This window comes from Delphinus delphis, chromosome 15 (assembly GCF_949987515.2).
Source record: "Delphinus delphis chromosome 15, mDelDel1.2, whole genome shotgun sequence".
NCBI lineage: Eukaryota > Metazoa > Chordata > Mammalia > Artiodactyla > Delphinidae > Delphinus > Delphinus delphis.
The window spans coordinates 20,777,864-20,794,921 of record NC_082697.1 but is presented as its reverse complement, the minus strand read 5'-3'; the positions used below and the strand labels follow the sequence as shown (position 1 = coordinate 20,794,921).

The window sequence follows — 17,058 nt, the reverse complement described above, 5'->3', positions numbered from 1 at the left end:
TGTTTGCTGTGAGGAGCACACCCCTATTTGCTCCTGGTGGCGTCACGCCAGTCACATTCTGTCAGCAGCACTGTATAAGCCACTGAATGCCATTAAAGACTGAGGAAGAAGGAGATCAGGAAAGGCACTAAAACTGTTCAGTAGTTTAATATGTGCCATATATTTTTTTGTTTAATCCTTATGACAGTCTTGTGGTGGATTATTTCCATTTTTCAGGTGTGAAAACGGAAGTCACACAGCTAATATATATTAAAGCAGGGATTTGGCGCCTTGAAGACCTAGATTCGGTGCCATATCTTTTCACTTAAGCCATGCTAAGGTTCTAATTATTGAACTCACTGTCTAGAGATGCCCAGTGGATGTAAACTTGTTACTTTATTATATGGAATGATTTGAGAGCCCTTAGGGAAGAAGGAAGTTTGAGCCTTAAGCTCTGAAATGCCTTACCTATTGGCTTACCGCTGAATATGGAAGATTCAGGCCTGGTGCAGTGGAGGTCCGTAACCCATTTATCAGGCACAAAAATCTGTCATAAGTTGATGAACATTTTTATAAAAGTAAAAGAGTACATTGGTACCTTTACCATTAGCAGTAGTATTTGCAGATTCTTACTGAATTTCTGTGTTATGCAATCCTAGGGAAACACAGGCTTCTAAGAGACCAGGGAAATACATGTCATTTCAGCTGGCACCCACATGTAATAAACATAATGTTATTTGTTTTATTTTAACAGCTTTTTGTGCCTGAACCTCGTCCAGTTCCTAAAAATGATGTTGGATTTAAATATACTGTGAAACATCGACCATTTCCTGAAGAGGTGGACAAGATTCCTTTTGTGAAAGCAGATCTGAGCATTCCAGATTTGCATGAAATTGTTACTGAAGAAGTAAGATAAATTATTATCAGCTGTTGTTAAGAGAATGACTATTAACATTCTTCAACAAGTTCTGTGGTCAAGACACTGCCTTTCTTTGGTATTCCTGGGGGTGATTCATAAGATGACCTGGGTATTTGTCATCCAGGAGGTTACCGTGTAGTAAGACAAATATAGATTGTGGCTGATTGAAAGAAACTGGACATATCTTATAGAGAGGTGGCACTGGGCTGCCTGGGCTGGTCTGTGGTTTCAGTAGTGTTCTGATATGATCAGACCCTAGTGGAGGATATTTGGAGAAGGGAGCCCAATTCAGAGACAGTTATGACAATCTAGGCAGGGGATGGGAAGGACTACCTCATTGATAGTGGAAGTTTAAATATATGGCATGTCTTGTAGAGGTAGATCCAGACAGTCTTGGATTGATGAGGGAAGGAAAAGAGCCAAAGAACTTTAGATTTCAGGCTTGAGTGACAAAGATAACAGTGCCATTTATAGAAATATAGACATTAGGAAGAGGTCAGGTTTGGGAAAATGGGAGAAATGTATTTGGGTTTAGATTAATTTAGATACTTAAATAGATTAAGTAATTGGTCACTTAGGTCAAGAGAGAAGAATTTTAAGAAATGGAAGACAGGTATGTCAGGGCATGAGAGAATATAAGGTTAGGAATGGAGGCTGCCTGCAGTTTCCAATGCTAGAGAGATCAAGGAGAAGGAGCACTAAGAAGAGGCCCCTGGATTTTGTCATGAAATGTTGGTGACCTTTGAGAGCAAGTTCAAAGGAGTATTAAAGTGTAAGGGTCTGGGGAATGAATGGTTAAAGAGGAAAAGGCAGTGAATATAAACTACACTGTTACTGTTAGCAGTAAAGGGAAGGGTACAGAGTGAAAAAGAGTGTGAGGAAATAGCCTTAGCTAAGGAAACGCAAGGCTGGTTTTTCTTTTTCTTTCTTTTTTTTTAATTCAAGAAGAATTAGAGGTGGAAGGAGCCAGTGGAAAAGGGTCTGCACCTGCCAACACTGTAAGGTGGCCTGGGGAAATGATGAGTAACAGAGTAAAGCCCTGGAGGCAGTAGGGTCAAGAACCTGTGATTGAGTTTAGAAAAGGGACACTTCTGGTAAGACAGGAGAGGAGAGGGTCAGTGAAGGTTCAGAGACATTTAGAGGTGGAAAGGAGGAAAATTAAAGCAGCTTATATAAATTTTAATCTTAGTTCTTAGCAATGAAATAGGGAAGCAAAGATGATTCTTAAAATTGCCAGGCAGCCCAGCTAGGTTTAAGTAGCATCATCTGTAGTGAAGTTACTTAATGCACTCTGCTGACTTTCTCCAAAAGTCCTTGGTATCCAGGGCTTCCCTGGTGGCGCAGTGGTTGAGAGTCTGCCTGCCGATGCAGGGGACACGGGTCCGTGCCCCGGTCCGGGAAGATCCCACATGCCGCGGAGAGCCTGAGCCTGCGCGTCCGGAGCCTGCGCTCCGCAGCGGGAGAGGCCACAGCAGTGAGAGGCCCGCATACCGCAAAAAAAAAAAAAAGTCCTTGGTATCCAGAGGCATAAGTAAAAAATTTGAATGGTGTGGAGATTGGCTGGGTGAATAAGGAAGAATAAGGAACAACACAGCCATGTTATATGCTTAGAAGAGGGTATAAGATGTCAGATTCGGGGATTTAGTTTTGGTTGGGAGGTAGATGAAGCCAGAAGGATGCTAATGGCTTGGGGAAATACGGGGAGGGGTTGTTTGCCTCTCAGTGATAGTAAAGGGGGAGTAGGAGTTTGGGTGAGCTGTAGGAAAGGAATTTCAGGATGGTAGCTCTTGAAAGTACAGCACATCTGAGGTACAACGTGTGTCATGGATGGCAAGAGTTGTGAAGGTTGAGGAGGTTGTAGGAATATAAGCCAGGCTGTTCACCAAAGAGGATGGAATTTTAAATAGGATGGATCAGAAGGGAAGCAGAGGTAATAACTCCAAGAGTATAGCAACTAATGCTATGGTTATGGACTTCAAAACATGAGGGGATCACTGCAGGATGAAGATGGACAGGGATCTGGCAGAGAGCAACGACTCTGCCCCCTTTCTTGCCGATGTGAAGGGAAGCAGAGACAGAGTGGTTTCACTTACAGCAAGGAGATGAAGGAGCAATTTTTGAGGCTGTAGGGACATGTTTTGGGTATTTGTTTTAACCTTGTAACGTATTTGCTTGATTGTATGCTCTTGGTTGTACTGAATTGAAACTCAGTGTTGATCACTGAAAATTATCTTCATTTATTTTGTTGCTTGTAGCTTTATTTTCATTTAAAACTTGATTAATTCTATTACTTTTATGATAATTCCAAAAAAATGAAATGTTCGGTTTATTTCAGTTAGAAGAGAGACATGAAAAATTAAGGAATGGCATGGCCCAGCAGATTGCTTATGAAATACACCTTGAACAACAAAGTGAGGAGGAATTGCAGAAGAGAAGTTTTCCTGATCCGATTACAGATTGTAAGCCCCCACCTCCTGCCCAGGAATTCCAAACAGCACGCCTTTTCCTTTCACACTTTGGATTTTTGTCCTTAGAAGCATTGAAGGTAATTTCTGTAAACTTTTATGAGTAAATATATTCATATATTAACATTCAGCTGCTGATAGCTAAAGCATTTTTATGAAGATAGAAGGAATTTTAAAAAACAAACTGTTTAAAACCTTACCCTTCATACAAGGAAATGAAATTCCATGATGCTGTAGGTTATAATATGAGCTCCAAGACAGTTTTCCCATGAATATATTTAGAGTTCTGTCTGAGGGGACTGCTTATAATATAATAATATATGCGCCTCTGAATTTTCCTAGGTAATGTAGGACTCATATCACACATATTAATGAAATCTATAGATAATTAGAAAAAAGAATGTTAAAACTCTTCCCCAGTACACTTTATTACTGAAAGTATGGGCTACAATTTACTCTGCTCTTCTATGCCACTTTTAAAAAGGAACAAGTATAAGCACTTCTTATGTTGTGCAGTTCCTGAGATCAGACTGTCTAGGTTTATGTCCTGGCATCACTACTTGCCAGCTATGTGATCTTGGGCAAGTTGCCCAACTTTTCTGAGTCTTAGTTCCTCATCTATAAAATAGGGGTGGGCTTCCCTGGTGTTGCAGTGGTTAAGAATCCTCCTGCCAATGCAGGGGACACGGGTTCGAGCCCTGGTCTGGGAGGATCCCACATACCACAAAGCAACTAAGCCCTTGCGCCACGACTACTGAGCCTGCGTTCTAGAGCTCGTGCACTGCAACTACTGAGCCTGCCAGCCACAGCTACTGAAGCCCGTGCACCTAGAGCCCGTGCTCCACAACAAGAGAAGCCACTGCAATGAGAAGCCCGCGCACCGCAACAAAGAGTAGCCCCCACTCGCTGCAACTAGAGAAAGCCCGTGCACAGCAACAAAGACCCAATGCAGCCAAAAATAAATAAATAAATAGATAAATAGGGGTGATAAGGGTATCCATCTCATTATGATCGTGTCAGGTGCTTCATGTAGTACGTAGTACAAAGTCAACCAGCCTGTAAGGTAAATAATGTCATTATTCTTAATTCCATTAAAACAATTTTACAAGGAAAGTAATGGTATCTCTATTTCACAGATGTGGAAACAGGGCCTCAAAAATGTGAAATGGCTTCCCTGAATGTGGATTTAGAGTTTGTACTAAGGCCTGTTTGTTTTGAAAAGCACAACTGAAGATTGCTAGGCAAGAAGTTGTTTATTGCACAAGTTGCCCCCTGCCCTTACTCGCCAACAGCTACTTGGTTAAAGGCCATTTAACTTTTAAGGAAAGCAGAGGGGAACATTGCTGACTGAGTTTGGATTTCAGCATGTAGATGAAAAATATTTTATGTTGTAGAAAATCGAGTTAGTGGTGGAGAGTAAAAAGTAAAAAACTCTTAAAATGCAGAAGAAAACAACAGAAAGAGGAAAATAATGAGAAATACAGTGGTAAATATGGAAGGCCAGGAACAAAGATACTACCTAAAAATGATTAGTGGTATTCCTAGTGGAGAAAATTGAACAGAGTAGAAGCAGTAAATAAAAACATACTAGAAGAAAATATTACATTCTGTGGACTGAAGGGAGACAAGAAGAGGCATGGACTGAAGGGAGACAAGAAGAGCCTTAACAGCCCTGTCTCTGAGATTGAAGTTTTCCTTTCATGTTATCTATTCTGCTTGAAATTTTTAAGCTTTCAAGGAAATAATTCTCATGCTTTCTCACCTGGTTCAGAACATAGGAAAAAGGGACTTCCCCAGTGGTCCAGTGGTTAAGACTCCGCACTCCCAATGCAGGGGGCCCAGGTTCAATCCCGGGAATTAGATCCCACATGCCACAACTAAGAGCCTGCATGCTGCGATGAAGATCCCGCGTGCTGCAACTAAGACCCAGCACAGCCAAATAAATATTCTTTTAAAAAAAGAGAACATAGGAAAAAGTCAGAAAGTAAACTGGTTTATTTTATGAATCTTACCTTATCTCTAGTAATTTATACCAGACAGCACACACATGAAAAAGCTATAAACCAATCTTTACTTACGAATATATGTGCAAAAGTGTTAAGGAGAATGCTAGTAAAATTGAATTCAGCAGCGTGTTAAACAAATTAACTTCTACAACCAAGTAAGGTTTATCCTAGGAACTTAAGGAGAGTCAGTTATTGGTAAATATTAGTAAAGTTATTAAGAAAATAATTTGATCCTATTTTAGCAGATCAGTCAATAAAACAGTCAGTATTCAGTAGAATAATATTCAGTCTGATTTTTAAAAAATGAATAAACAAAAAACCAAAAACTTAGTTAGGGCCAGTAATGTAGATCTCAGTAAATGGCAGCCTGTTTAGGAAACGAGATGGGGAATGAGGAAACTAGAACCACCCTTTGTTAAAAATCAGAGGTAAAGGATATCTACCTTGGCCACTGTTTAACACTGAGAGTTTTTTAGTTAATGAAAAGTTATTTTAATTTTATTTTTAATTAAAAAAAATTTTTTTTTGGCTGTGTTGGGTCTTCATTGCTGCACGTGGGCTTTCTCTAGTTGTGGCGAGTGAGGGCTACTCTTCATTGAGGTGCATGGGTTTCTCACTGCGGTGGCTTCTCTTGTTGCGGAGCACAGGCTCTAGGCGCGTGGGCTTCAGTTGTTGCAGCACGTGGGCTCCGTAGTTGTGGCATGCGGGCCCTAGAGCATGCAGGCTTCAGTAGTTGCAGCAAGTGGGCTTAGTTGCTCCGTGGCATGTAGGGTCTTCCCGGACCAGGGATTGAACCCATGTCCCCTGCATATGCAGGCGAATTCTTAATGACTGCACCACCAGGGAAGTCCCTATTTTAATTTTTAAATAATTATAGATTAACAGAAAGTTTTTTTTTAAAAATGTGCAGGGAGGTTCCCCCAATGGGTAACATCTTACATAACTACAGTATAGTATCAAAACCAGGAAAGTCAGTGAAATATTAAAAGAAACTAAATAAGAGGAAAAAAACCATTGGAAAGGAAAAGACAGTTCTCAGGTAATATGATTTCTAATTAGACAGCCATAAGAGAATCAATAGAATGTTTAAAGTAAATGGGAATTAAGATCACTACACACCAAGTATAGATATTAATGACTGTGGCTCTAATATGCAGTTACAAATATGATGCCAAAATACCTCAGTTACAACTGCGATATTGACAAAAGTTATTCTAAGAAAATGTATTAAAACACAGACCTAGAGAGAAAAACTTTAAAGTTATTAAGAGTTAAGAGGTATAAAATATATGCATGTTATGTTCCTGAATCAGAAGATCATCCAGAAGAGCAAGGTGATGAGATAGCTTATTTAAAAAAGAAAGAATGTGGAGCCTTTGTCCTATAAGGTGTATCATAGCATGCTACAGGTCTGTAGTTCCTTATCCATGATTTCAAAGTAAAAAATGAAAACTAGAAGTTCTTTTGTATGTTTGTATAAAATTCACTTAGTGGAAAAATCTGACCTGAATTGATGCGAGGCTATTTGTAGTCTTACTTATTTCATAGTGTGAATACTCTTCTGTTTGACTGCAAAAATAGTAATGTTTTTGATGATAGGGTGTTGCCTCAACCCTTGTTAGGAATGTTATATAATGGACTAGAAGACCAGGCTCACGATCCTTGCTATTGTAGAAGAGAGTAATCCTTGCCATCTCTGGGGGTTGCTTTCCTGAAAAATATCATGGATGGCCCAACCTGCTGGGCAAGATCAGGATCTCAAAGAAGATAAAGGATGGGGGGAAACAAAACAAAAAATGCCTTAAAAAATTAATAGACTATTTTTTAAAGCAGTTTTAGGTTTGCAGAACAATTGAGTAGAAAGTAGAGAGACTTCCCATATAACCTCTCTTCCTCCACACACACAGTTTCTCGTATTGTAACATCTTGCATTGTTGTGACACATCTGTAACAAGTGATGAACCAGTATGGGATGGATTATTAACTGAAGTCCATAGTTTACCTGAGTTCACTCTGTGTTGTACAATTCTGTGGGTTTTGACAAATGCGTATAATAACATGTGTTCATCATTATAGCATTATACAAAATAGTTTCACTGCCCTAAAAATCCAGTGTAGTCTTCTTAGTCATACTTCCTCCTCCTTCCCCCACCCAACCCCTGATTTTTTTTACTGTCTCTACAGTTTTGCCTTTTCCAGAATGTCATATAGTTGGAATCATATAGTATGTATCCTCTTCAGATTGGCTTCTTTCACTTAGTGATTTGCATTTAAGTTTCCTCCATGTCTTTTTGTGACTTGATAGCACATTTCTTTTTATTACTGAATAATAGTCCATTGTGTGGATGTATCACAGTCTACTTATCCATTCACCTACAGAAAGACACCTTGGTTGCTTGCAAGTTTTGGCCATTATGAATAAAGCTGCTTGTAAACATTTGTGTGCAGGTTTTTGTGTAGGCATGTTTTTAATTCATATGGGAAAATACCAAGTTACGTAATTGCTTCACTGTATGGTAAGACTATGTTTAGCTTTGCAAGAAACTGCCAAATTGCCTCCGGGCATGGCTGTACCATTTTGCATTAAGACCGGCAATGAATAAGAATAAAATACATATAAAATTTTTTGCTAGAAAGCTTGATATTTTATAGAGAAAATAGGATTTTAAATTATATACATATTAAGATTTCAACTGTCTTTCAGCAGAAAAAGGCAAATAAGAGAACTGGAAGGAAGAACACAAGCATGTTAAATAGTTTCTGTAGTTTGGGATTATGGTTGTGCTTATTGCTGCGACTTTATAATTTTTTTTTTTTACTTAATGTTTATTAAACCGTGAGCAAGTATTGCTTTTATAATTAGAATGATGAAGAGAGATAATAATTTCTCCTTTCTTCCTTTGGCGATAGGAACCTGCAAATAGTCGTCTACCTCCTCACCTTATTGCACTTGACTCCATGATACCTGGATTTTTTGATGACATTGGGTATCTGGATCTCTTGCCATGTCGTCCCTTCGACACAGTTTTTATTTTCTATATGAAGCCAGGTCAGAAAACAAACCAGGAGGTGAGATTTCTGGATTTTGGGGGTAAATTTTTATGCTATAAATTCTATAAACCCTTGAGGTAATTGTTACACCGGTTGAGTTTCCTTGGCTTTCTAGGAACTGAGTGTGACTAGAAAACAATAAGATTCTCTGAGGCCTCCTTTAGAATGGCTGAGACCTGCCTTCCCTAGTCACAGGGAAGATTTAGATTAATTTCCAGCTGCCAGCCAGTGGCCTGCAAGTTGAATTTGACTTACTTATTGCATCTTGACTAAATTTTCAAGTTGTTTATTTAAAAGTTTCACTTCTGAAAAAAATTTTAATTGGAAGAAGACGAGAACTGGCAGTCAAATCAGTTTCCTGGCACTTAGAAGGATATGAAGGGATATGGGTGAACTAAACAGGTACACTTCTAAGGAGATGATGTGTTTAAGAGATGATATGTTTAAGAGATAATGGCCTGGCAATGATGCCCGGTGGATTGAGAAGTATTCGACGTAACACACCACATGTTTTGACTTCATTAGGCCTCCAGATGGTCTTGCCATAGATTAACATTGTATCAACTACATCAGTGATCTGTGGACTGGCTGCATCAAAAGTTACTTGGGAGAGCTTTTAAAAGTAGTAATTCCAGGATCTTATCTCTCCTGATCTGATAAAGAAGTTCTGGAGTAGGCTAAGAGAATCTTATGTTTTAAGAGATTCCCCAGGTGATGTTGATACACTACCCCTCTCCCCATCTCATTTTTAATTTGTAGAGGATTCCTCCTTTTTCTTCCTCTAGCATTAGGTTTTCAACAGAAGCACTGTTGCTATTTTGGGCCAGATAATTCCTTGTTATGGGAGCTGTTCTATAGAATAGGACATATAGCAGCATCTTTGGCATCTACTCACTAGGTCCCAGCAGTGCCCCACCAGTTGTGATATCAAAAATGTCTCCAGACATTGCCAAATGTCCCCTGGAGAGCAAAGTCACCCCCATGAGAACCACTGTTTTAGAACAAGGGACTTTTCTTTCTGAGGCCCAGGAATTAAGTTTTGTACTTGGTGAAGAGGAGAGATCCTTCTGGTCACTTCGTTTTTTTCTGGAATGGTTACATTCTCTTCTTTGGACTAAGAGAAGGATGTTTTCCCACTCATTAATTATTGAATTTGTAACAGGTTTATACTTTTTATAGCATTTGTCAAGATTTGTAAGTAAATAATCACATACCTATGTAATGTTTTTCACTAATCAGACTCTGTGAAGGCGGGGACTTAGTGTTTTTTGTTTACTTTTAGTAAACATGTCTAGCTCAATAATTATTTTGCTAGGGAGGGAGCTAAAGGATTTTCTTGTATTTCTTATCTCACCTAATCTTCACAGCCATCATTATTACTCACTTTATAGATGAAGAAACTGAAGCAGTGGGGTTAAGAAACTTGCCCAAGGCCCAGCCAGGATTTGAACCCAAATCTATCTAACTTGGAAGCATGCATTTTTAACTACAGTGATATAGATAGTCCCCAGTTTATTCTAAGCTTGGGCTTGATTTATCAGACACTTCAAAGTGAATCGATTTTTATGAAGCTTATTTTGATACGCCCTTTTGTTTCCTTCATTATATCTGATGATTGGTATATATTTCAGATTTTAAAGAATGTGGAGTCTTCCAGAAATGTTCAGCCACATTTCCTAGAATTTTTGCTCTCCCTTGGCTGGGCGGTAGATGTGGGCAGACACCCTGGCTGGACTGGGCATGTTTCCACCAGTTGGTCTATTAACAGTTGCGATGATGGTGAAGGACCCGAACAAGGTAAAACTCGTATGTTCATTTGTTTTTTCTTGTTTTGTTACTCTTGGCTTTTCGCCCATTACTATTAGTTTGTAGTCTTATTAAAAAAAAAAACAAGCAGAGGGCTTCCCTGGTGGCGCAGTGGTTGAGGGTCCGCCTGCCGATGCAGGGGACACGGGTTCGTGCCCCAGTCCGGGAAGATCCCACATGCCACGGAGCGGCTGGGCCCGTGAGCCATGGCCGCTGAGCCTGTGCGTCCGGAGCCTGTGCTCCACAATGGGAGAGGCCACAGCAGTGAGAGGCCTGCGTAGCGCAAAAAAAACAACAACAAAAAAAAACAAGCAGAGGTATAGAATGGAAAAGTCTCTTTCCTCTAATCCTCACAGGAGGTCACTTAATAATTGTATAGTCTTCCAGACATTTTCTGTTAATATGGGGAATACTTATGTATATGTATATATAAATGAATGTATATGTTATATACATATATAATGACAGAGTTAATTAATATAAAATTAATGGCATAATTATCACAAGGTTAATAAGTTCCTTTTTTTGTAGTGTGAGTGAACAAATTCCATTTTCTATAACAATATTATAATAAATTTAGATTATAGCAAACAGTACAGTTTCCTAACAAGTGTATTTTGTCTAATAAATATAGTTTTCTATTAACAGATGTGTTTTTTAGACTTTGTGGCTGTCATTTAAGTTACATTCTTGGGATATTATATAAAAATCTTTGTAGTAAACAGCTGACTGTCTCTGAGAGATTCATGCCCATCTCTGCAAATCCTCCTGAGGAGCTGTAATCAGGATAACAAGTACCAGAGCAAGTATAAGTTTAAACTTAAGGCCTTTGCACCACCTGGCTAGTGCTTTTTGTTCTGGGAGCTCTTGAAATCTTGAAATCACTGGAAAGTTAATAATACCTCTCTCAAGTGGGTAATGCCTGTGTCCAGTGCTTTGAATTAGCAAAGTTTTTCTGTCAACAAGATTATACTCTCTCAAGGTTTCCCATTGAATATCATTGTGACTTGTGACTTGTAATTTTTTCTACTTTCAAGCAAGGTTGAATCAAAGTATTTGAGGATATGCTCTAATTTTAATTGCCACATAACCTTTAATATGTGCTTGAGTGTATTTATAGACTAAGTTCTCATAAGTAGAATTGATAAAGGATTTGCACATTTTTTAGTTTGATAAATGTATAAATGTATCAGTTGGATGCTTAAGGTTGGAGGTAACAGAAAACCCGACCCAAATTGGCTTAGAGTTTGAAGGTCATTTATTGCCTCATATAACTGAAAATTCCAGAGATTAGTGTACATTTTTTGTTGCCATTTGATCAGCAGTCCTGTTCTATTTCTCTGCAGTTTTTCTTTAGCTCTGATTTCCATGTATTGGCTTTGTCCCAGCCTGGCTTTCCTCATAGTGCAAATAAGGCAGTTCTAGGCTTTACATTCACATACCACACTAGTCTGAAGAGGAGAGATTAGCTGAGTCTCAGAACCTCCCTTCTCCCCAAATCCTGAGATACGCAGTGATTGGACCACCCTGAGCCTGTCGCTGTGGCAAGAGAGATGGAATGATCCTGATAGAAACAAACAAGGTAGAGGAGGGGAGGGTGGAGTGGATGTTGGGGCAGTAACCACAGTGTGTACTGCAGCAGACACAAGTGCTTGCCCAGCATCTAAACCGGGAGTCAGCAACTACAGCCCATGCCTGTTTTTGTAAATAAAGTTTTTTTGGATCTCAGCCACACTTCTTTATGTATTATCTGACTGCTTTCATGCTACAACGGCAGACTTAAGTAGTCGTGGCAGAGACCATATGGCATGCAAAGCCTTATTTACTATCTGATCCTTTGCAGAAAGTGTTTGCTAACCTCTGGTCTAAACTTCCTGTTTGCCACATCCTCACCAATTTAGGTGTCTTCCAGTCTGTTAGGTGAGGAATTTTCTATTTTTAATTATGATTGAGTTTCAGCATCTTCTCATATTTTTATTTCTTACCTGAGAACTACTTGTTTATTTCCTCTTCCCAGTTTTTTGTCAGGTTGTTGATCTTTTATGTATTACTGGCAGGGCATTGTGTCCATTTTAATTGAAAACTATACTAGCTCTCAGGAGTGTTACTTTTGTTAATTCAATCTTGCTGGCTTAGAGCAGATACTATTACTAAACAGCCTGTACACTTTCATATTATATCACTGATCACTGGGGAAAGTGGAACAGAAGCAAAGCTGAGGAGCAGTAGAGAGAGACCAGGGACAGGAAATGCCTTGAAAGCAAGAGTACACACACGCAGACATCTGTCCCCCTTCCCTTCAGAGGGACTGTGGTAGTCTTCTCCCTTTTGATTACTGTTACCTCTTCCAAAGAGACTGTTGCCTAAATCCGCCTTATACAGATGAGCTAAAGGTCCTGCTAATCAGAAGTGGTCTGGTTTAGAGTAGTTTCAGAAAGTATGAAATTAAGATTTTATGATTTAAAGTTAGTGTATGTGCACCACAACTACTGAGCCTGCACTCTAGAGCCTGCACGCCACAACTACTGAGCCTGTGTGCCACAAGTACTGAAGCCCGTATGCCTAGAGCCCGTGCTCCACAACAAAGGGAAGCCACCACAATGAGAAGCCCATGCACCTCAACGAAGAGTAGCCCCCGCTCGCTGCAACTAGAGGAAGCCCGCACGCAGCAACGAAGACCCAATGCAGCCAAAAATGAATAAATAAAATAAATTTTTTAAAAATACAACTTCTAATTTAAAAAATAAAGTTAGTGTAAAGACATTTAATGAACATTTATGGTTTATTCTTCTTATACATTAATTGGTTCATGTCGAAAATGTACCTTCTATTTATTATCACTTTATTAACCAGTTAAAATTTCAGGAAGCAGGATGATATTGGTTTTCCCCACTTTTTAGAGCAGTAATGTAGTGTTTCTCATTCCTAGATGAAGTGATTTCCTCTGAAGATGCTGGGGCTAGCATTTTCAACGGACAGAAGAAGGTGCTGTATTATGCTGATGCCCTTACAGAAATAGCTTTTGTGGTTCCTTCTTCTGTGGAGTCCTTAAGTAAGAGCAGTTTTTGTATGGAACTATTTTTGTATTCACTGGTTTGTGCAGTAATATTGCATTGGGGGAGATTCTGAAGTCATCTAAGACATTCTTCAGCTTCAAAGGCATGATAGCTTTTAGATTATGCAGAGGTACAGGATGTTATCCCCTCTTAACTAAAGGAAAGTAGTTAAAAACAAGAAGACTCGCCCTCTAATAATAATTTTTAAATAAAGGAGATCCACTTTGGCCCATTTTTTAACTTTTTTTAATCTGATTAATACATAGAAGCCCTATTTTCCAGTTTATTCATTTCTTTCTCTAATTATGAGTAAGCTCTCACCTGCTTCCCTGTTTCCATGTGAGAGCCTTTATATGGAACCCCAGAGAATCCTGCAATTGGAAGGCCCTCATGATGGCATCTGGCTGATCTTCTAACACTGAGGAGGAGAAACTTCAGCCTAGAAAAGGTGGTGATTAAGCCTGTTCTTCTCAAGGATCAGGAGTGATCATTACTTCTCAGTCTGAATTCTTAGTCTTATTTTGCCTAGAACCTTTGCTTCTTGCAAATTAAACTCATTTCTTTGTGCCTGACCAAGCAGTAGGTGGAAAACTTCAGCTTCTTCATTGAGACCATCCATAGGATAGGATGCTGCACATCACACTTTGATGATCTCATCTCTAGGCTAATGACTTTTTGTGTACCCTAGCCTACCTAGGCAGCCTCCTCACCTTTGTATTTGGACCCTTAATTTTGCACTCTAGGCCCCTCTCTGTCTCTTACTCTGGGACCAGTTGTGTCCGTGGCAGGAGGGGCCTTCCATGTTCTAGGTCAGTGTCTTAGCAGCTGTTTGCCTTCATGTCAAGGCTGTGATCTACCACCTGAATTCCAGAAGCCAGGCCCCATCTGTCCTCTATTGAGTCCCTGCCTGGTGTCTCTGGCCCAGCCTGTTTGCACCAACTCAGTAGAGCCAGAGCCAGCAAATTATGGCACACAGGCAAAATTCAGAACACTAAGAATGGTATTTACATTTTTAAAGGGTTGTAAATAAACTACAAAGAAGAATATGCAGTAGAGACCTGTATAGCCAGCAAAGCCTGAAATATTTATTACCTGATCCTTTGCAGAAAAACTTTGCCAACCCTTGCTCTAGAAGCAATGCTTTGCTTAAGTGACTTAGGTTGGACTGTTAGCATAACTAGTTTAATAAACACGTTTGCTCTAAGGAAGTAGTAGGTATTATAATTATTTTTTTTCTTTATGCTATAGCTGATTCATTGGAAAGTAACATCTCAGACCAAGACAGTGATTCAAATATGGATCTTATGCCAGGAATTCTGAAACAGCCATCCCTGACGCTTGAGCTTTTCCCTAATCACACAGACAATCTTAATTCCTCACAGAGGGTAAGTCACTTTGTTGATAAACCTCCAAAAATTTGTAGTGAAATGGAAGTAATTATAAAATCACACCTGAAAAGCTTTTAACTTTAACTCAGAGAGTAATTATAGCAGTACTGATTCATTAGTATCTTAATTTTTTTAATCAAATTCTTATGCTTTTCTTTTTTTCAGCTTGCAACAAATATTTAATTCTAATTCAGCCTTTGTTGTTTTCCTTGATTTAGCCATTTCAGTTCCGTGCTCGGTTCTTTCATCCATTCCGTCTCAAGCCTAGGTTTTTATTTGGTCCCTAAAATATCCACTAAAGGTACAACAGTTACTATACATTTCATAGCATTAATCATGCAAAATCCAACTTAAGTCTGACAACATACAGATGACAGCATTTTGAAGAATCGCCCAGTGTTTGAATAAATGCACTGAGTGAGGCAACACAGCAGCTACTACAAGAAGACAGCATTTTACTTTTATCCTTTTTTCTTACCTTATCAGATGTTGTGTCTTATCTGTGTTCTCCCCTCATGTTATGTCTTAATCCTTACTGGAAAGTGACTGAGTAAGTGATAACAAGACTACAGGATCAGTTTACAGGTGTAAGAAAATTGATTTAGAACAAATAGTAAAAAAGACAAAAGTGTAGTGTAAACTTTCCTGAAGCCCTTCTTCCATTGTAAAGGAGTTTAATTTGGCTCTTTCTACACTTAAAATGATTTTTAACGTTAAGTATTTGCTTAAAAGAATATGGGAGAGGTTCACCTTTAAAATTGATTTGGGAAAAAAAGTTAACTTGTATAAAACTCTCTGAAGTAGACTGATTTTGAAAATCATGAGTTGCTACCTTTAAAAAGGTTTTACAGAATACAGTTTGGAGAAGAACAAGTCAGGTAATGCAGAATTTTAGTCAGATCTAATGGTCAGGGATTGCTACTCATTTTCTGAATGCCAACGTGGTTACGATTAGAAGGGAACTTCCTCAACCTGAAACAGAACTCTGCTAGAAACCTGCAGCTAACATTATACTTACACATTATTCTGAAAGCTTTCCCACCAAATGGAGTCAAGGATGTTTGCTCTCACTACCTCTATTCACAAGATAGTAGAGGTTTTATGCAGGGAAATAAGAAAAAGAAATAAATCGCATAAAGCTTGGTTATTTCTTAAAATCCAAAGAATGACAACTCTTAAAGCACCATGTTTTCATTTACCACATACTTTGCAGACTACTAACAAACTTAAGGAAAGAAAAATCATATCAGTAGATACAGGAAAAGCTGTTGACAAGAATTCAACACTGAAAGGATCCCCAGGCAAATCAGTGATGTTGCTATGATGGAAAAATCGTCCTGCTTTCTGACCATAGAGATAGACTCAGATCCTTTTTAAGCACTCATTAAGGCATTGCATCAAATTTTATTTTTATAACTATAATTGTTTACTGTTCCTTATCTTTTTTTCATTTGAAGTTTCTAGACCTTCATTTCCTTGTTCTAGTTTGAGACTTGATAAACAGAGGAACCAAAGAAGGGCTTTTTTGCACATGTATTTTATACTTTTTTCCAGAAGTGACTTCCCATGACGTGATCCTTATTTCACTGGGTAGCTTGATGAATGTATGGTTGTAGTTTTATTAAGCCAGTGTTTTTTATTTGTTTGTTTCTTTTTCTTCCCCTCTTCTGCTTTTCTCTGCCTCATATAGCTCAGTCCCAGTTCCAGAATGAAGAAGCTGCCTCAGGGGCGCCCTGTGCCTCCCCTTGGACCTGAGACAAGAGTTTCTATAGTCTGGGTGGAACGCTATGATGATATAGGTACTGTGTAAGGACTTTGTCCATTAATAAGATTATAATAGGATGACGATGACTTGTTAAATGTCTAAAGGGAGTGGCAGCATAGGCCCTATATGGTGGCCAAGAGCTGGAACTGGAGTTCAGCAAGCCTGGATTTCATTAAGCCTTAGGTCACTCATGTGTTAAATGAGTGATCCAGCACTTATTTCATAGTTGTGAAGATTTGATGAGACTCATGGTTACAAAAAGCCTTTAACTCTTCTTGGTATGACAGTTACTGGTTTGTGACCACTTGGTCCCACTGCATGTAGCCCCCAGTTACCCCAGAACCTCTGGAAAGGAGAAGGGGGAACACCTCCTTCACCCTCTTTCCACAGACCCTACTGTCTTATTTTAGTGTAAAGCTTAATTTGTCCTTAGGGATTGTGCTATGGATATGTTTCTCATGATTTTTATGTAAGCTGCATTAAGAACATTAGAAATGTGTATTTATCCTAGAATCTCATCCAGCTCAGAGTTTATAAGAAAGTGTGAAAGTTGCTTTCCAGAACTTCTAAAGCTATTTCCAAGCCCTCTAAGACTATAGATTATGTTCTGTAAAAACTCTCTG

At 38.9% G+C, this 17,058-nt stretch overlaps 1 protein-coding gene across 3 annotated transcripts in view; it reads left to right on the top strand.

Moving 5' to 3' along the window:
• Positions 1 to 17,058, top strand: part of RALGAPB (Ral GTPase activating protein non-catalytic subunit beta) — a 101,381-nt gene that overhangs the window by 76,860 nt on the left and 7,463 nt on the right. For all 3 annotated transcript variants that reach the window (XM_060030791.1, XM_060030789.1, XM_060030790.1), the window contains exons 21-27: positions 734 to 886; positions 3,234 to 3,443; positions 8,280 to 8,438; positions 10,052 to 10,217; positions 13,156 to 13,278; positions 14,531 to 14,667; positions 16,361 to 16,469. In XM_060030791.1, coding sequence (XP_059886774.1) covers positions 734 to 886; positions 3,234 to 3,443; positions 8,280 to 8,438; positions 10,052 to 10,217; positions 13,156 to 13,278; positions 14,531 to 14,667; positions 16,361 to 16,469 — 1,057 coding nt within the window. The remainder of the gene's footprint in view (positions 1 to 733; positions 887 to 3,233; positions 3,444 to 8,279; positions 8,439 to 10,051; positions 10,218 to 13,155; positions 13,279 to 14,530; positions 14,668 to 16,360; positions 16,470 to 17,058) is intronic.